General features: G+C 42.1%; 1 protein-coding gene across 2 annotated transcripts in view; it reads left to right on the top strand.

Annotated features, from left to right (window-relative positions):
- LOC129189430 (protein diaphanous homolog 1-like) overlaps positions 1-21180 on the top strand; it is a 103473-nt gene that overhangs the window by 67063 nt on the left and 15230 nt on the right. For both annotated transcript variants that reach the window (XM_054791036.1, XM_054791034.1), the window contains 8 exons: positions 17075-17170; positions 17250-17344; positions 18233-18334; positions 18602-18841; positions 19289-19418; positions 19532-19656; positions 19745-19909; positions 20428-20560. In XM_054791036.1, coding sequence (XP_054647011.1) covers positions 17075-17170; positions 17250-17344; positions 18233-18334; positions 18602-18841; positions 19289-19418; positions 19532-19656; positions 19745-19909; positions 20428-20560 — 1086 coding nt within the window. The remainder of the gene's footprint in view (positions 1-17074; positions 17171-17249; positions 17345-18232; positions 18335-18601; positions 18842-19288; positions 19419-19531; positions 19657-19744; positions 19910-20427; positions 20561-21180) is intronic.

Below are 21180 nucleotides of genomic sequence, written 5' to 3'. Positions count from 1 at the left end.
CATCCAGGAGGAGCTCAGAGTAGAGCCACTGCTCCTTCACATCGAGAGGAGCCAGTTGAGGTGGCTCGGGCATCTAGTCCGGATGCCTCCTGGACGCCTCCCTGCTGCCCCCGCGACCTGGACCCGGATAAGCGGAGGAAAATGGTTGGATGGATGAAGGGCTGTACAAACTGCATTTTGTGTGAAGTTGTGTTGTCATTGACGAATATTTAAATTAGTTTGATCTGAAACATTTAAGTATGTCAAACAAAAATACGAAATCAGGAAGGGGGCAAACACTTTTTCACACCACTGTACTTAGGAAATCACAGTAGCTGAAACGTAAGTTCCAACGTTTTGTATTATTTCTTACACACTTTTGCATGTCACAAAACGGGCTGAAATTGATTGCGTTTTATACACAACAGACACAAAGTAATGTATTCTAAACTGTTTTCCCTGTTTGTTCAGTGTTTTCGCAATATAATTTAACATTGCTACAGCTTCAAATCACTGTTGTCTGTGCATTTTGACCCTCGAAGAGACAGCACCGTAGCTGGTACACCTTTCAGGAGAATCACCCATGTACATTAACTCTAAATGCTAAAAATTCCTTTTTTCATCTCACACCCAAAAGAGTTACGCGTTTCTGTATTGTTGATACAACTCTTTAAGAAGTCACATAATTCAAATGTTAGGTGAGGCTTCTGACCTTTCAGAATTTCCATTGAAGCATGATGGTCGCCAGTTCTATTTGCATTCAGATGTGATACACAGCCTTTCCATGGATTTCAAAGAGCTCCCAGTATTCTAAAGGTGACTATACTATATAGTCAAAAGCAAGAATATAGAGACTGCAGTCTCGGCTACATGTGCAGTACAAAAACAGTGCAAGATTTATTGTTACCTTTGCAAATGTCAGCCGGGGATGGAAAAACACTGGCTGACACTGGCTGTAATCATAACACTTTGAGAAACTCAGCAGGGCACCTCAATATAAAAACATGAAGAAAACACAATGACTGCTAGAATTTCAATGATTCAAGGATCCAAAAAACAGTGTCACTTTAAATTCATCACTGCCTGTTGCTGATGTGCTTCCAGCAATTGCAGTTTGCTAGTCACAAAAATAATATATGCTGGACAGGAAGGAGCATCTAAGCTGTGGCTGACACAACAAGCTATAGCCTTTGGTAATAAAGCAGGGGAGTCCACTGTATGGCTTGGGGGCCATTTGTGGACCGTGGCTGTTTTTTTGTTGTTTTTTTTAAATGGGTCCGTGGTACAAAATCCAAAAAATATAATTTATCAAGAACACTAAAAAAAAACAGAAACAGCAAAAATTTTATTCTAACGAGATTATTACAAGAATAAACTCAAACTCGAAACTAATGTCATTTTAGTAGTAGAGTTGAAGTATTAAAGAAAACTTAGTCGTAATACAGACCTGATCAAAATCTTAAGACCAGTTGAAAAATTGCTAGAATTTGCATTTTGCACAATTGGATCTTAATGAGGTTTTAAGTAGAGCTACAATATGCAAAAGTCATTCACACTGTCATACTCTGATGGCTAAAGCTAAGAAGCTTTCTCTATTTGAATGTGGTCGGATTGTGGAGCTGCATAAGCAAGGCCTCTTGCAGCGTGCCATTGCTGCTGAGGTTGGGCGCAGTAAGACAGTCATTCTACATTTTTTGAAAGCTCCTGAGCATTATGGAACAAAAAGTCAAGTGGTACACCCAAAAAAATAACACCTGTGCTGAGCCGAAGGATCTGATTGGCTGTCCATCAAGACACAGGGCGGTCTTGAACCGAAATTAAGGTACTTACTGGGGCTGACTGCAGCGCAATAACCATCAGACGGCATCTGCGGGAAAAGGGTTTAAAAAACAAAAAAGGAATTCAAAGACCTCGCCACAAAACTGCCCGTTTAGACTTTGCCAGGGAGCATCAACATGGGACTTTGAAAGGTGGAAAAAAGTTTTATTCTATGATGAGGAAAAATGTAACCCTGACGGCCCAGATGGCTTCCAACGTTACTGGCATGACAAGGAGATCCCACCTGAGAAGTTTTCTACCTGGCACAGTGGAGGGGGGTCCATCATGATCTGGGGTGCTTTTTCATTCAGTGGAACACTGGAGCTTCAGGTGGTGTGGGGTCGTCAAACGTGCAGATGTTGCAGCGGGCATCCCTCATGACTGAGGGCCCTCGTCTGTGTGGTAACAGCTGGGTTTTTCAACAGGACAACGCTGCAGGTCACAATGCTCGCTTGACGAAGGACTACCTCAGGGAGAAAAACATCAGTCTTTTGGACCATCCTGCATGTTACCCTCATTTAAATCCCATAGAGAACATTTGGGGATGGTTGGCAAGGGAAGTTTATGATAAATCAATTCCAGACAGTTGATGCCCTTCGTGAAGTCATCTTCACCACTTGCAGCAATGTTCCCACTAGCCTCCTGGAAACGCTTGCACCAAGCGTGCCCAAACCAATTTTTGAAGTGATTAACAAAAACGGTGGAGCTACTCATGACTGAGTCCTACTGAGATTTTTTGTTTTGGTTTGGAGAGTTTTTTGTTATTTTTTTGAGCGATGGTCTTAAACTTTTGATCAGGTGATAACCTATTTCACTTTTGTTTTGTTTTTGTTTAAATTACAAGTTCCAAATATTTTTGTCTCACTCCCCCTTCTTGCTTTTGCATATTGTAGCTCTACTTAAAACCTCATTAAGATCCAAATGCGCAAAATGCAAATTCTAGCAATTTGCAACTTTTTCACAAATATCGCAAAGCTGAGATGTATTTTTTTCTTGAAATATATATAACTTATAAGCATATCTCAAAGTCCTCGCATCCTTTCATTTGCAGTTTGTGGCCCTCGGTGGAAACATTTTGGACACCCCTGTAATAAAGGGAGAGAATTATGCTAATTAAATTTAGTCTAAAGGCATACTCACACTGTGCCTGGACCCACTTAACTAACGGCACCAACAGGAATTCTGAAAAAATACTACTTTGGGCCCCCCTCCCTGCAGCTGTTGTCACCACATCTCTATTTTTTGGAGCCCCTGCCAGTCAAAGGCTCTTTGAATTGTCCTAATTTCCCCCACTATACGGCACCCCCTGCACTTAACACCTAAAGCACGGCATGTATGACTACTGGGAGCGCACTGACTGGCGCCCAGGTGTGGGCCACTTCCCCTCTTTTGGAACCATTGGAATGAATAGGCTGGGACTGGCACGATTCCACGCACATGCTCACACATAACGTAGGCGAGTCATAAAATGACTGTAACATGATTGCGGCTCGTAGGTTATTGACAACAGACACAATTCCAATTAAAAATAAAATGCTCGCTCACTTATGACTACATTTACTGTAAATGCGTCATAAAGACATGTCATTTAATTCATGCGATATCTCCTCTTGCAAGTCATTAACGCCAGCTGCCTGTTTCCAAAGTATAATTAGAATGGCTTGAATTAAGACTAAATAATCCACTCTGTTAAAAAAACAGTGTTGAAGTGATGGGACAAGCACCCAGGTCGGGGCTTCAATGCGCAATGTGCGCACAGCCCAGCGGGAGCCAGGAGAGGGAGGAGTAATTGTACCCAAGTTTAGCATGGTACGAATGGACTAGCGTGGGTGTACGCCTTGTGTCTAATCAGTTAGGTCCGATTAGTTCTGTAACTTGTGCCTTTGAATAACAATGACCACCTCATTAACCTTAGCTTGACTTGAAAAATACTTTATTCATTAAAGTTTGATTTCCTAGTTAAGATTCATGCCCCCCATCCTCGCCTAACTTAATGCATATAACACCTAATTAATTAGTAGGTTTGGCTTGGCCTTTTCACACTGGGGAATGTTTAAAATGTTTAAAAGACAAAGGTCACAGGTCAGTCACCCAATAGAACTTTTCATGACATCTGGACATTTGAGGTTTCATTTCATCCTTTTTAGTTGTAAATTGTGAACTGTAAAAACATATTAAACTGGGCAATTTAATTTATATTTCCCCTTTTACAATGATAACAATAATCAAAGTGACTTTAATTTGGGATTAAACAAAACAGCATGCTGTTTAGAATGCCGTTGGCGTAATTAGTTGTGATGGGAAAGAAAGACTTCCTCCTCTGTTGTTGTTTTTTTCTGTTAAAACTCTAAAAGTGCACGTCACGTTCCAGGCACCTTATAAGCGGAGACCTCTGACACCCCCATGGACTCACAATGAAGTTAAATTTCAGTGACAATAAGAGGTGTCACTTAGTTTTAGGAAGCACAGCTGCGCTTTGAGTGAAATGCCAGTCAAGGTTGGCTCAAGGGCAACATTTCTCAGACATGAATGTTTTGGTACACATACACACTATTTCTGCTCACAGGTATACATCCTCATATGAGGATTCATCCCCCTGACACGAGGTTACTATTTCCCTCCGGTGGGATCGAGGGAATATTTTTTTCCAGGTGGTGTGTTGATTCTGTGCATCAGAAATATTGTCTTCCATGGTCCTGGTGTGTGGTGTCCGCTCTCTCTCCTTCTGTTTCCTTTCTCCCCTCCTCCTCTCACCTCCCTCCCTTCCCCCCTCTGCCATGCGCCTCTCTCTTCTTCTGCTTCCCCTCCCTGAGCTGACATTTGCTGTCAGTTTGCCTTATTATTTCCTTCTTCAGAGTTCTGATTAAGATTCTCTTGCTTTCTGTCTATGTAGGTCGTGTCTTTCTTCCTATCTCTTGGCCTCTCCCCCATGGCTCTCCCCCATGAAGAAGTCCTTCCAATAAGTCCTCTTCCATGTTTTCCTTGTTTTAGTTTTTGTGCTCTGTCTTTGCCGCATTCTCTTCAGCGTAATCTAATTGAGTCTAGTAATTCCTCGTTTTTTGCAGTTAATTGGTTCCAGACCTGAAGTGGAAGTAAGTAGTGTAAGTAGTGAAGTAAGTGAATTTCCGCGAAGTAGGATTCAGGATTAATAAATGGAATATTTTTGTCGTTAGAGCATAGAAAACCTGTTTGTGACTTTCAAAGTGCATTTTTTTTACCATGATTAGAGCCATGTAGACATGACATAACACCCTTATAGTCACCTCTACACTCCTGTTAGGCTTTGTTTACACCACAGTGCTCATGCGCAGGCTACGAGATCACTGCAGGAACACAAGAGACCATCATGGCTGCATAGCATGCTAGCGAGCTAACTAGTTAGCCTCCAGTTTATATGTTCAAAACTGAAGAAAGGGTTTCAAACAGAGTGGTGAATAAAGACAATGTAAGAAAACAAAAACTTACCTCTTCCACACGAAATGGGAGGAGAACTTCTTTTCACCGTTACCATGCCGGACAGGCCATGGCTGACTACATGCAGTGTGGTAATGTAACGTACCGGTAATGTCATGTCATGTCTCATCAATGTTTTGTGTCGGTACTGATGCCCAGTGGCCAGAATACTATAAATAGAGCCGTCCCTCGTTTATAGTGGTTAATTTGTTCCAGACCCGGCCGCAATATAGCATTCAATGTTGATAATGGAATATTTTCATAGAAGAGCATAGAAAATCTGTTTATGACTTTCTAAATGCGTTTTTTCAACATTATAGAGACCTGTAGACATGAAATAACACGCCTATAGTCACCTTTTCACTCCTATTATTTATTGTTTACATCACATGGCGCAAATCTTATGCTGCAGGCACTCGAGACGGCGGTTAGCTAGTGAGCTAACCAGTTAGCCTCGAATTTATTTATTCTAAACTTAAGAAGCCAAAAACACAAGAGGCGCAAGAGACAGCTGCATAGTATCCTAGTGAGCGAACTAGTTAACCTCCAGTTTATTTATTCTAAAGTGAAGAAAGGGTTTCAAACAGAGTGGGGAAGAAAGACGAAGTAAGAAGCCAAAAACTTACCACTTCCACACATAATGGGAGGAGACCTTTTTTTTCACTCTATCATGTTGGACATGCAGCGAAAGACTGCAGTCCTTCCCAAACATTGACTACCTAAATTTGTAAATAGGCATATGCCCTCATGAGTCGAGCAATCAGCACATTCCTGATTACGATAATCACTTTATAATTCAAGTTTGCTGCAACTTTTGGCTGTCGCACGTATATTTTGTAGACTTTGTCCTTTCACTCAAGCAGCAGAGTTCATCAAGCAACTGGACTGCAAAGGAGACAGGAGAGGCGTTGTCAAGGTGATAATAATACCTTAAGGGACTACACTTTCTACTTGAACCCCATTTGCTTTCTCTATAAGTCTCCATCATGTCATCCTGTATTTCCCTGTTCTTCTCCTCCTCATTGCATCTTTCTTTGTCTTTTCTCTCCCAATCTTCACCTGCCAGTCACACCCTGCTCATTTGTTTGTCTGTCTCCACTCTCCATCTTTTTCACCTTGTCTCTTCCTCATAATGTCTCCTTTTGTCTTCCTCTTTCATGCTCTCTCACTCCTCTCTTCCGTCCCTGTGGTCGTCACCTCTTGTCCAGCCGTCGAGGGAGACAAGGAAGGAAAGGAATGCTAATTTTATCACCACAGCAACAGAGTGTGGGAGGGGAACAAGAGAGAGAGAAGAGAAGGGTAAAAAAAAAAAAAAAAAGAGGCAAAATGTCACTCGTCTGAGCTCCTCCACAGACAAGATCAAGGTGACAGTCCGAGTGACATGTAGTTTTATTTTTACTCCATGTTGCCCCGCTTCCCTGTGGAGTCAATCATATGCATATAGTATATAAGTGCATGTATGTATATGTAAGTAGGTTTTTCCCCTTTATAGTATATAAGTGCATGTATGTATATGTAAGTATGTGAGGTTTTGTTCTCCTATCTCGCACAAAAACCTCTATGCTCTTCAAGTCAATCATTTGCAACACTTTTTCCCTCTCATTCCTCTTTCCTTCGTTTCACCTTTCACTCATGTCAGGAATGTAATCACGTTCAGGACTTTGGCAAGGGGGTGAGGAGGGGTGAGATGGGAGGAAAAAGCATGGGGTGGGTGGCAAGAGAGTTTGACGTGAACATGAACATGGGGTGGGAGGTGGTAAGGAAGAAAAAAGCATTCGTATGTGTTCCCAATTACCACTCAAGCCAGCCCAAAGTCACCTTCATGGAGAATGTACACATGCACGCACTCTAGAAATAGCTACTTACTTCCCGCCTCTTTCTGTGTGTGTGCTGATCCTGTCGTGATGGGGGTAAATTCAGTAATATAATGCCTTCTACTCTGTCAGAGCAGGTCTTATTTTCAGTGTGTAATTTTAGCTCTGTGTTTCTTGTGCCTGATTGCTGATTGGGTATAAGTCCCGCTGATTTCAACCCAGCCTCAGCTTCTGATTAGGTGTAGAATTGAAGTTTGAAGCCTTGAGGACCTTAAAAGAGCATCTGCACATGCTGATTATTTTGGTTTGGTCAAGAGATGAAATTAAGGGGAATTGGCTCCATGTTATAATTGGGTTGCAGTTAATATTTGAAGTACGTAGCAAGGTTCAGGTTGGGTTGATGAACATGAGCGAAGGAAAGTTCGGCTAGCTAGGGTTCCTTACAAATGCAAAACAATGCAAATGTGTGTGTGTCCTTGTTAACTGGCCTTATTTCCTCTTGCTTCTTAATTAAGAACCTGTAGCCCCCCGCCTCAAGCGCCGCCTGCTTTCCCACACTCCATCGGGCATGAAAATGACAGGAACAGCAGGAGAGTGATGCAGACAGGCAGAGCGCGAGGACACAGAGAAATGAAAAAGTAACGTGTCAAAAAATATTCAAGAGAAAGGAGGATGGCTTTAGAAAGGAAAGCAGAAGAGAGATTGCTTGTGGAGAAGTGAGAAGCAGAATCTGATGGGTTCTAGTTATTGAAATTGTGGCTTTGGAACGGAGGTGTTGGGGAGAGTTGGCTGATGTGACGTGCGGCCCATTCACATTACCCATTTCCGCTAGTAAATTGATGTAACTCATTTCCATAGCCGTCCATGCATCAGGTGTGTGCGGCTTTCCGAGCGGTAATCTGTTCCATCTTGTTCTTTACTTTTCATCTGTATAGGATCTTTCGCTCCGTCGCTCCCCATCTCTCACTATCACATCTGACTGACTCAGAGGGAATCAGTTGGTTTGTGCGGTCGTGTGTGTGCGGTCGCATACATGCTAGTATATCCTTGTACGGCTGCCTGCTCCGTCCCTGCCATCCCCCCGCCCCTGTCTCGCTACCTTTCTTTTTGACAGTGAGTGGAGAGATAGTGGGTTAAATTTTAATGGTACTGCCATCTCTCACTAGCTGCTGAACGAGGGCCAATGCAGGCTGACACACTCAGTGAGCCATGAGAAGAGACAAGACAGCTAGCAGAGCGATAGCCAGCTTGACATACACACACATGCTTGCTCACAAGTGCCAAGCACACACAACAGGTGGGATAAAGAATTTATTCATCCAGTCTAGCACTGTGAATTTCCTTAGGGGACAATTACTTATAACCCCAAAGGGAAATTTAGTTGTAGTTTTTCATCATTTTGTTGTATTTTCACGCTATGGGTACCATTACAATCCTGCTGAACCAAAAACATGTCTTAACAGGTCACATTTGAACAACAGTTTATTACAGTATTACTTCTTTAGGTTCAATACTACAGAAATTAAACTTGGATATACTTTAGAGCAGTCAGTGTACATCTTGTATGCAGTATAGATTTACTGAAAATAAGTCAACACACAGCCATTGTTGTCTAAGTAGCTAGCGATACAAGTAAGTTAATGTCATGGTGAACATGTCCAACGTGTTCCTATTTTGTGTACTTTCATACTCTTGGAAATGGAATTTACCGGAGCTGCACAGGCTCCTACTGGAATCCTAGACTGCTCTGAAGTATATGTCAAGTTTAATTTGCGTAGTATTGTAGATTTAGAACATAGACTGTAATAAAACTGGTTGCTGAAATGAGAGGTGTGTACTCACTTTTGTGAGATAGTGTGAAACTTTGTGCTATGGCCAATTAGATTATTGAATAGACTAAAATCAAGAAATGTGTCCCTGGACTTTTCTGTAGTGTCTATGCATCATAGCACATGCTCGCTGCTGCTACTGTATGAATTCTGTACACGTTGCGTCTTAAATCTTGAAGATGCGATTGAATGAGAGGATATAAACCAGCTCATACTAAAACTTTGATTTTTCTCTGGCTGTGCCACTCCTGACATCAATCATTTTTAGTTACAGAAGACCTAAAAAGTCTCTCATCATGCGGTCCCTGTAGGAATGCATTGGGATGAGTCTGCTTGTCTAGTTGGCATTATGAATCTGTGAACTCAATCATGCACCAGCACACACACACCACTCTCAGAGCCATATTGTGTGTTCCTTGATTGTTTTCATTTGCCCAGCCTCACATAGCTGTCTGATTGGCAACACGTCCCCCGATGGCTCGCTAAGCACATGGCGGGATTAGGTGTGTATTTGTGTACATTGTGTGCTTTTGTTTGTGTCTCTGTGCGCACGGGTGTGCATCTTCTTGTCTAGCACCGACCGCAACCGATTCCTGAGAGAGGCCGGCAGACAGATGTTCTCGGAGAGGATTTGCATGTTTGTCTCTCTCTTTAAATATCTGATTCTCTTGTTTAATTTATTTTGGGGGTTTGGGGGTTTCTTCCCCCCCCCCTCTTGGGGATGGGGTAAAACTGATTTCACAACCTGGAAACCCTGCAGCACCCCAGAAAGTCTTTGATGAGAGAGACTTTTTCCCCAGGTTCCCAGGCAGAGGTGGAGGTTCTCAGATCACGGTTGTCATCCCCCCCCCTCCAGCTACTTAGTTTGGCTATGATCCAGTGTTATTGATGTAGTTCAAACACCTGCACAAGTTTCCCCTCAAGCATTTGCAAAAAGCGAGGTTCACTCATGCAAATAAGGCTTTGTTGTGTTGTGTGCGATATTGATTCTAGAATCGGAACACTTGTAGTTTTTTATTTAAAGAACTAAATAAAACACAGTCATGCAATGTAGTTCATGTAGTTCACGGAGTGTGCTTTGCATTTGTGTACTGTCTTGAAATGAGTGTCTATGTAAATCACTCTATTTCCCTTCCACTTTTCCCTCTTTATTGACCTCATCTTTCACCTTCTCTCGGATTCTTTTTGCTCCTCAATCTCAACCACAATAATGCTCCGTCTTCATCCATCCTCAAGCACCCTGTCCTCACATTTCTTGCCTTCATCTTCCTCTATTTCATTTTACTTAACATGGCCATGTTAACATGTTGCCTTGAAGCAAAACATCATGGTGAGCACCAGAAATCATCCTGATCTGTCCACCCGTGGACACATGCACTTTCCCCAAGTGTCTGTTTGTGTTTTTCCCGCAAGCAATGGCTGACATTAAGAAAGGCAAAACTACCTCCTCCTCTGCAGTCCGTCCCATGTCTCCGGGGCTCGCTCAGGGGTTAATTAGACCAAGCAAAACTGGCACTTGTCGTCATCTTTGCCACACACATCCGGGCGAGCGTGTGTGTGTGGGTGTGTCTGTGCATGCTCCCGTGTGTGTTTGTGCGTGAGTGCCAATCCTTCCACCATGCGGTCAAGTCACAATTGCTAATCAGGCCTGGAAGCCTTTGCCTGGAGAGACCAAGAGGCAGAAGAAGGAAGGAAGGAGGGAGGGAGGGGAAGAAGGAGGTAGCAAATGAGTGAGTGCTTTTCTTTGTCCTCATCACTGAAGCAGAGATAAAGACGACTAACGGGATGGATGGTTGGAGACGAGAGGACAGAAACTGAGGGATTAGCAGAGGATGAGTGTGTCCGCCTGTTCGACAACGGGCTTTTAACTGTCCTCTCTATGGCATGACACTGTGATGTCCACTTTTCTCTGTCTGCCTTTCATCAAGTTTCCTTTGCATAAATCCAAACTCCTTGCATTGGGAAATGTGGGCCATTTTTTCTCTGCAGCACTTCCATTTTCTTTTTCCTTCTCGCCCCCCAGCTCCTCTCTTGTCTGCTTTCTTTCCCTTGTGGTGATATAATGAATGTTTGAGAGCTGACAGGAGCAGAACACCTAATCCTTTTTGTTCAGGGCAAAAATGATCCTCACAGGGTGTTTGTCTTGCAGGTCATCTCACTTTTTAATTGAGATTTTCACAGAGTTTGAAGTTCGAGGAAAAGGCTTCTTGAGACGTCATCTGTACTTCTGTGTAGACTTCTCTGTAGACTGTAGACTCTGTAGACTTCTCTGTACTTCTACACAGAAGTACAGATGACGTCTCAAGAAGCCTTTTCCTCGATGGACAACTCCTGTACGACTGAGAGCCTACACAGACACAGAGTTTGAAGGTTATCACTCCTCTGCTGTGCTCATGTAAATGAGAGTGGATGAAAGATGGGTAGTTCATCTGACATCTCATCATGTCCTGTCAGTGTTCCAGAATATAACTTTAGTTTTCAACATCCAACCATCTACGTTTTCATAACCGCATCCCAGCACAAAGGTCAAATATCAGGCTAACACAGCATCCGATGAGCGTTCCATGCAATAGTAATTCACTCTCCTCCCGCTAGAGGGAGCACTCCCCTATGATGGCAAGAGCATCAAGGACAATGACTCTTTGGAAAAATAAACACTGTGTACCACAGCAACTTTCAGGGTGCCACAACGTCGCTATAAAACATGCCCCCACCTCCTCTGCCCCCACCCCAACCCTCACTCCCCATGAGTCACCGTGTTAGTCAGTCACATATTTGCAGGCAGACGAGGTTAAACTTTTTGTGTTTACTCTGCTCACGGCCTGCTGCTGAGCTGTAAATCACTCAAGGTCACTTCCTCATCATCTTTGTCCTTTTAAAAGAAGTTCTCTGTATCTGCTGCCCCCACCCTTCTCTATTTTCCTCTTCTTCCTTGATTTGATTTCCGTCTCCTCCGTGCACTCCAGCTCTCCGTCCTTTTCCTTCGTGCTCTCTATCTTCCCTCCTTGTAATTAGCTGCTGTAATTGCGGTAGTAAATCTTTTTCTGCTTTCCCAATGAGACTGGCTGATATAGGACTGATTTAATAAGGACACCCTTGCAACTCACCTCACTGTGTGTGTGTGTGTGTGTGTGTGTGTTTGTGTCTGGTTATTTGGTATGGGGATTTATGGGCTTTTTGTGTGGTTTCAGCAAGTGCGGATTCAAGTTCAAGGTGGTGCCGTATTGCTATACGTCTACTGTAGTTAACCTTATCAGCAATACAGCCTGCGTATCGTACTTTCACGCGTGCGTGCGTGTGTGCGCGCACGCGTGCGCACTTGTGTGTGTCATCAGTAATTTTGTTGTGTGCGTCATTGCTAAAGACCTTCATGGCCAGAAGAACAGGGAGAGGTCAGAATGGCCCTGGGAGAACAGAACACTCACACTATCTAATTCTGTGTCCTTTAGTCCCCCATCCCAAACATGGACGCCATATTCTCCTCTTCCTCCTTTCTTTTTTACCTCACATACACATTAGGAGCCTTTTCTTTTTTTAGATGGTAGCAGAATTTGCGAGTGAAGGTACTAAACACTGTATCCAGGTGTGGAAGAGGCAGGCAAACTCCCAGCATCTATTGGCAGTACACCAACTTGTCCACTGGAGGGCACTGTGACTCCACACATAAACAGCCATTCATTGGTTGCTCTATACTTTTTACCTCCTGTATCACTTATTTTGTACTAAAAAAAACATGTACGTTTAGTACTGTAATAAGAGGCACGGTGTAAAAATTTAACCAGAAACATTTTTACAATGAAAAGTGAACATGTTCATTACTCATTTGTTAAAATTCAGACTGCCATTTTGAATGAAAATGGGTTGCAAAACGATATACAGTAGCTTAATAAATGTAGAAATACAGTATTCAGGTATATTTATGTATGATTAATATTCATTTGTGGAACATTACTTGTTCAAAATATTAAGTAAAAATTAATGTCCAAAAGCTGAAAACATAAATATGGTTTTTAGAGTCAAGAAAAAAATATTTTGCTTTAAAAAAAAAAAAAAGTTTAGGTCTGTGAATAAAAACAACCCCCAAAAAATCACATTTTTTCATTAGCGTCAACAAGGTACGTCAGAGGGTAAAGGAAGTGAAGTTAAACTGAATGCAGACTTAGACAGACTTTATTGATGCACAAGGGAAATTGCTTGGTCACAGTCGCTCAATTGCAGAAGACAAAGAAAAGCACTAAATATAGGAAAAATATGCAGTACTGCAATGCAAAATGATTAAAATAGAATAGAATAGAAAGAATATAAGACATAAAAAATTCGCATATTTACAAACGGACAAGGATATGAATAAACTTGAAGTAAATACAAAGTAAATTGGCACTATATACAAAGAGGAGAGAGACATGAATAATACAAGATTTAACTAATGAACCTTTATTGCAAGGTAAGTATTAAGTGTATTTTTCAATTTTTTTTTAAGCAAATTAGGGATAAAAAATAAAATGTTTATAATGTCAAATATAAACTGCAGTTACATTGTACATGCACCAGGGGTGCGCAAGTGAGCACGGTCTAAGCCCCTCCCATAAACCCTCCCCCTGCACCCTGGCCCTCCCACATCCTGTCCCCCGCTCCCCCTCCTCACTGCCCCACCCTGCCATCTGGTCCTTTTCACACACGCACGCTCGCACGCACACACACACACAGACACAGACAGCCTTTTCTCCCTGTTTCCTTTCACAGAGAAAAACAGGATGAAGGGGCTCTTTCAGACCCGCAGTTACCTTGGAAACCCCCTTTTATTCTTCTGTCAAATTGTAGCACACATGCACACACTTGTATAGAGAGTGACAGCATGTTGGACATTTAAAGTTTAAAGGACCCCAGACTACAGCTGTTGGCCTGTCAAAAGATAAAGAAAGTGACGCTATTCTTATTACTTTGTAGCCCTAAAGTTAACTTATCACACAGAAGCACAAGTTTCCCTCTTTGTTTTTCGAAAAAGTTGGCAAAACATTTGTTTGTGTCTTGTTTTTGCTGAGCAGATTTTCCAAAGAATCTCTCACCACACACACACACACACACACACACACACACACAAGCCCATTTTATGTTGAAACTTAAAACCCTTTCCTCCGTCCCAGTTACGACAATCTCCAGTGCTGGAATGCTGTCAGGAAAAAAGTTATATAAGTGTTAAAGTTATGCCTTTTTTGTTTTTTTTTTAATCCCATTGTGCCTCCAGACGGCTCATGGAAAATACTGCCATACAACAGAGCACATCATCGAATGCTTTTAGCGGGTTAAAAATAAACTGTAGACAGCAGTGATGAAAGGATGGCGAGAACTCATAGAAAGGGATCGAAAAAAGGAGCAATAGAAACTTACAGTGTTTATCCAACTTTTTATTTGTTCCCATCTGACCCCCACCCCTACCCCCCTTGGTACCTTCTCTACCACATGTTTTCTCCTTTTAAGGATAGAAAAAGAATAGAAGGGGAGGGGTGAAGGACACACTCACACTGGTCTGCTGACTGACTAACAGACTCCTCTTTGTGCGCACACACACACACACACCATATTGACAGGCACCTTTGCATGCCCCTCGTGATCCTCCTGTGGACCCCCTCCACATGTCTGCTTTTTTAAAGTTCTAATAAAAGTGGGAGTCCGAAATGAAGAATTTAGTGTGTCTTCTATGGCACACACATGCGTGACCATGCACATGCCTCCCCCCTTTTCCTCCTCCTCAGTCAGTGCCAAGCAGCTGTTGTGCAGACTAAAGACGACGAGGGGGGGAGTTGTTCCAAGAAAGGATGTGCGTTTTTGTAAAAGTAGTCTTTCTAATCAGAATCTACATGTGTATTTAAAGTTCTGTGCTATCCAACTCTATAACTTAGGTAATATGCTCTTCAGTGTGTATTTGTGTGTGTGTCTCATCCCACATGTGCTCTTTCATCCTCTCCTCTCCCACCATGATAGTGCAATGTGGCGCAGTGCTCCATAGCCGCCGCTAGGGGTGCCATAGGCTCACAAATGGAAGCCGGGATATGCATGTGGAAAGCACAGGGCAGCCATTTTACAATCTGTATTACTCCAGACCCCCCATTTCATGAATCAGCCATGATGTCAGCACGTCTCACCGTGATTTCATTGGCTGGAGAGAAGATGACGCTGTGGAGCACAGGCGCGCACACACACACAGACACACGTTCCCTCATCACTTCTCACACTCTGACCTAGTGACATGATGCAAAGGTCTTGTCTCAGATTAACTGGATTGTGTGAGATTATATGGCACTTCGATTAGGCTCTCATGTGCACTGTCGTGTGTGTGTGTGTGTGTGTAGCGTTTAATACGTCATTTTAATGTGATGAATAATAATTATCATGTGCATTCCATTATGATAATGAAGTGTAATTATTTTTTAGGTCATGACCAGTCTGTGTCAAAGGCTGATTTATGGTCACTTCCTTTGTATGTGCTGCGTTTGTTTTTTCGTCCGAGATGTCCGGATATACTGTATATTTAGTGTGTGCCTACATGTCTTCCTGCTTGGGCTTCCAGCACCCGGAGGGGTGTATCACTGCATTATGGACACAATGGTATTGTTGATCCATGTAGTGATGTGTGTGTATGTATATATGTCGACCGTACTGTATGAATTAAATTTGTTTTGATTGATTGATGAGGGGAAATCTGCAGCAGATCTTCAGAGAAACAAAGACACATTGATGCCTGAGTGTGTGTGTGTGTGTGTGTGTGTGTTCTAAGTTTGTGAGTCGAGATGAGTCGAGGAACTCATTAGGAGGCCTGGACTGGCGAACAAATTATCAGCATGTTTGGCCTCCCAGGAGACAAAGCAGCATTTGACTAGACACGTGATGGGATGGCCACGTGGATGCCATATTGTGCTATAAAGGCCTGAGAAGCCTGAGTGTTTTGTGATAGGGACATGAGCATCAGGAAACATTAAGGACGCATGATGATGATTTTGATAAGGAACGGGGGTGTGGAGATTGACCTCAGTGTTTAAAACATATACAAAAAAAGTTGCATGAGTATAGAAATAGTATAAAACCATCCAATAGGATAGCATAACTAATATAGAAATGTGTCATCCTACATACTTGCAGGATCCTTGAAAACTAATAGCTGAATTTTGCTGGGGTGTCTTCAAGGTTTGAAAAGTGCTAGAACATTGTTGTGTGTGTGTGTGTGTGTGTTTTCCTTTGGTTTTGTCTTCCAAAAGCAAAAGTTCTTGACCAGACAGTTGTATAAGACAATCTCTGTTAGGGTAGCAGGGCAAAATGCTTGGAAATTGATTTAAGAGTGCATGTAAAGTGTTTAAATGTGACTTTAGATACAGTAGGATGTAGGAACCCTGCGCAGGGAGTCCTTTCTAGTCTGTCCTGTTATGGTGAAACTTAGTTGTCATGTTGGAAGTTCCCTAAAACACTTAGACCAACAGTGACAGCCACTTTCCTGCCAACCTGAAATCAAATTGACCTTGCCTCAGTACAGTGTTTTGTAATGTGGCCAAATCTGTGTGCTTGTTCATCTTTCAGCCTTAATTCTTATCCGGAGCACATTCACCACCACCCCCCTCACACACAATGACACATCCTTAAAGCCACAAATCTGACCTTGTCAGAGCGGGTTAACGCAAAAGTGTTTGTCAAGTGTGAGTGTGTCATAAAACGTACTGTATCTGCAAGCCTATTGCAAAAGTTAACATGCCTCACAGCAAACACATGTCCGAGCACATTTAGCAGGCCGCCGGGACTTCTTTCCCGACACGATCATCTCACACTACGGTCTCACACAAAAGTGTCAGTTTTCCGTGTGCAGAGCTTTTGGGAAAAGATGGGGATGTATATGCAGTGAGTATCAGATGGCTAGGTGGGCTGGATGATTTTGATGTGTAAGAATTGTGTAAGAGGCCTGACCCTAAACCCCATCAAATATCTTTGGAGTGACTGCAAACACACATAGAGAGCCAGGCTCTGTTGTCGTCATCCTCATCAACAACACTCAATCATTTCCTAATTATCCCCTTTGTAGTCTGTATAAGAAGTTTTTTCCACTGTTTTTGTGCATTCAACTGTCCACATCAAGATGTTACAAAGCATCTTTCCAACAAAGTCCTTTATATCTCTCTTCTTTGTCCTTAACACCAGCCAAAAAGGAGCTCGACGGTGGAGATGACAAGCATCTGCAAAAGAAGAAGGTCAAGGAGTTGAAGGTTATTGACTCAAAGTCCTCACAAAACCTTTGTAAGTCTGCCATTTGAAAAAAATGCATGGCTAATAAATTAACACTTCATCTCTGACCTAAAACGTTTTGTGCGTGTAGCTATTTTTCTTGGATCGTTCCGTATCCCTTATGAAGAGATCAAGAACTCCATTCTGGAAGTCAATGAGAAGATCCTCACAGAGTCCATGGTCCAGGTACAGGATTCACTTGTGACTGGATAAAATTTGTTTTACTATCTATTATTTTTATAATCACAATTTCCTAATATTTTTGAAGTCTTATGCAGCAATTGTGTTTGATCTGACAAATCTTTAGTAAGTTTGATCAAGTGTAGAATTAGACCGTGGCAGCTATTAAACTCCAATGGGGGAAAAAAAAGCAGCCCACATCTCATCACCGGAGCCAACGAGTGACACTGGTAACATCAAGTGGCGGTAGAATTGCAAGGTTTATAGAGCTGTCTTTTTGTGTAAATATCCCATCTTACAACGTGCACACCTGTGGCTTATAGACAAATGCGCCCTATGTACATATGTACAACAATTCATTGATTAATCCATGATTAATGGATTACCCAATTAATTGGTATGGTTTGGCTAACATGCTAACCACTTGGCCACCGTGCGGCCCTGCGGCCTAACCGAATACTCCATTAATTGAAACAAGCTTCAGATTAATTGACTTAGAAAATGATAATGATTGTATTTTTGTGTCCATTTATTGTTTTACTGACGCTATAGTATTGAGATTTATTATTATTTAACGTTATATTAACAGAATATTCAAGCCGCAACCTGGTGTTTGTGCACATATTTGCTCTGTCAGTTCAAATCTTCTATTTCTGAATAAAGAGGTGGAAGTTAAAAATGTTTTAAAAAATCAGATTAATCAAAAAAATAATCCATCGATTACTCAGTTATTAAAATAATCCTTAGTTGCAGCCCTAGTGTGGCGTATATTGAGGTGTGCTTAATAGTCTGGAATTTATGTGGAATTCGGTGTGCATGATAATGAATACAGAGTTGTATCAGTGTGCCTTTACTGTGATGCGAATGCTCACTTCTTCCTCACCTGCCATGTAGAACCTGATCAAACAGCTGCCCACACCGGAGCAGCTAAGTAGCCTGGGCGAGATGAAGGATGAATATGACGACATGGCTGAGGCGGAACAGTTTGGAGTTGTGGTAAGGAGGCAGACAGTTGTACACAGAAACTTGGAAACAATTAGCTTATAAGCAAGTGGTGCCAAATGAGACATAGAAAAATGGTGATATACTGTGAGCAGTTGTCAATATACTTGTCATATGAATTGTTAAGCAGGCCAAACACACAGTGCTTTGTTCAATGATGAGAGATGTATGTTATGGGGGGGGGGGGGGGGGAAATCCCCCTCTGTCATGCAAGATGACCCCCTACCTACACACAAACCCTTCATCCATGTCTTTTCCAAGATGTCCAGCGTGAAACGTCTGCAGCCACGGCTTCAGGCCATCCTCTTCAATCTCCAGTTTGAGGAACAGTTGAACAACATCAAACCGGATGTGGTGTCTGTGACGGCGGCCTGCGAGGAGCTCAGGAAAAGCAGCTCCTTCTCAATGCTGTTGCAGATCATCCTGCTCATGGGCAATTATATGAATGCAGGCTCACGCAATGGCAAGGCCTTTGGCTTTTCCATATCATACCTATGCAAGGTAAAACAAAGGTGTACAATAAGCACAACTTTAAAGGTTTTTCCCCATTGCAAAGACAGATCCTTACTTTCGCTTCAGCCCACTTTACCTTAACTAACTTCTTCCTGGGCATGTTTAGCAGGTGATCTGTGTGTCTTGTTAAAAGTGTTTTATCTTCACTGCTTCTATTTGCCTTGCAGGGTTTGTGAATATGTGTGAGTGCTTTAAAAAGAAAAAATACAACTCGATTTTGTTAAAGGAATTCTTTCGTAGTTAGAGCATGGTTGCTATGGCACCTTGAAGACAATGTTCTCACTTGTAGACCCAAGCTTATTTATCACATGTTGTATCAGTAGTTTATTTATAGATTAACTCAAATGTGAAGCACAATGGCAGCCAGTGGAGATTGTGTAGCTCTTCAATCGATTGCCTTATCAATGGGCCATTTTCAACTATTCATCCAATCAGCTACGTGACACAAAATCAGCTGACCATAAGCAGACACTGCTCCACTTTCTCGCTGACGTGTGCCTGGAGCAGTACCCTGATGTCATGAGCTTTACAGACGAGCTTATCCATGTGGAGAAGGCCAGCAGAGGTACTCAACATCAAACTGACCTGTAGTGTGTCTCAATTTATTGGTCCTTCAAAACAAAGAAATGATCATTAAGCACACAGAGGTAATACAATTTGCCCTCATACTGCTTACAGTTTCTGCAGAGACGCTTCAGAAGAATCTAGAAATGATGGGTCGCCAGATCAAGAACCTGGAGAAAGACATTGAAACCTTCCCTCCTGCACAAAATGACAAGGACATGTTTGTGGAGAAGATGTCCATATCCTCTTTACGCAATTTGAATACTTGAGCAGTAATATGTGTGTCATATACATGAACATACTTTTTCCTTAACGTGATGAGTTCACGTTTTTGTGGGCACTGCTCGTGAACAGCATGAGAAGTTGGATCTGATGCATAAGAACATGGAGAAGCAGTACAACGACCTGGGAGGTTATTTTGTCTTTGACCCCAGAAAACTTTCGGTGGAGGAATTCTTTGGGGACCTCAACACCTTTAAGAACATGTTCCAGGTGTGTTTATCTTTATAAAGTTGAAACTAAATTAAGGTTAGGTAACTGAGTTCACCATTTCCCTTCTGCAAACTTCAGAGATAAATGATAAATGTTATGGTAAACCAGCAGGCCTTAGGAACTTACTTTGCACCTGTTTCTATTGACATAATATTGAAAGAGCGTGACTCATTTATTGTCTGTTTATGCATCAACTGGGACTTGTTTGGGAGGATACCCGCAGGAGGTGACTTGTTTTGCCACCTATTGTGATTTACTGAATAGACTAGAACGGCTGTTATTGTCTTGCACCGTTCCCCTCCACAGCAGTGCACTTTATAAAAGTAGACATAATTTAAATACGTATGCTTAAAAATAAACATCTTAAAGGAAGGATGTCCTGGTATTAAAATGTTGTTTCCACACCAGTCTATCAAAATACATCTTCATCTGAACTGTTCTTTTAAAACTAATGTCAATCCTATAATTAAGTTTATTCTGTGTCTACTCTCTGCTCATTTTCCTTCCTCTTCCAACAGCAAGCAGTAAAGGATAATCAGAAGAGGAAGGAGGCAGAAGAAAAGATCAAAAGGGCCAAACTAGCCAGGGAGAAGGCCGAGAGGGAAAAAGAGGAGAAACTCAAAAGGAACCAGCTTTTGGACATCAACGCAGGTCACTGTTTTGGTCTTAAATGTGTGATTTTTGGAGGAGAATGCTCTTTTTATTTGGGTATTTCCATCATAATCCAGTTGGGGGCAGTCAGAGTCCACACTTCAGTCAGTGGAGTATCTGTGTGTGTGTGCGTGTGTGAAACTGAGACAGACAAGCATGTCAGCATTTACAGAGCAGAGATAATCTAATGTTGATGACTTGCGTTTAAAAAGTCACAAAGAATCTTTTCAGAAAAACAACCCAGAGAGGACACATGATGAAGAAATTGTTTAATCTCTGTCCACCTCTTCTGGTAAATAAGAGATTGGCTTCCATATAAAAAAAAAAGTTAGAAGAACATTTTTTATTACCAAAAATGTACTTTTATAAAACCATGTTGCCTCACAGTCATCCCTTTACACACAAAGAATCCTCCAGTCCTACTTGGCAGACATAATAATGCGCAGATACTTTTCCTCCCTGTCCAAGAGTGTGACCTAGTTTCAGCACATTCCTTCATTCTGTGGCTCCACTTTAGCATCTCCTAGGATTCCTCAATCCAAAATTGACCACAGAGCAAGCACACTGTATGAAAGTTTGTGTGCGTGTGTTAAGGCATTACTTGTGTGTTTTTTAACTTT

This window comes from Dunckerocampus dactyliophorus, chromosome 11 (genome assembly GCF_027744805.1).
Source record: "Dunckerocampus dactyliophorus isolate RoL2022-P2 chromosome 11, RoL_Ddac_1.1, whole genome shotgun sequence".
Taxonomy (NCBI): domain Eukaryota; kingdom Metazoa; phylum Chordata; class Actinopteri; order Syngnathiformes; family Syngnathidae; genus Dunckerocampus; species Dunckerocampus dactyliophorus.
Note: the sequence above shows the minus strand (reverse complement) of the source record. Positions and strands in the feature narration are given on the sequence as shown.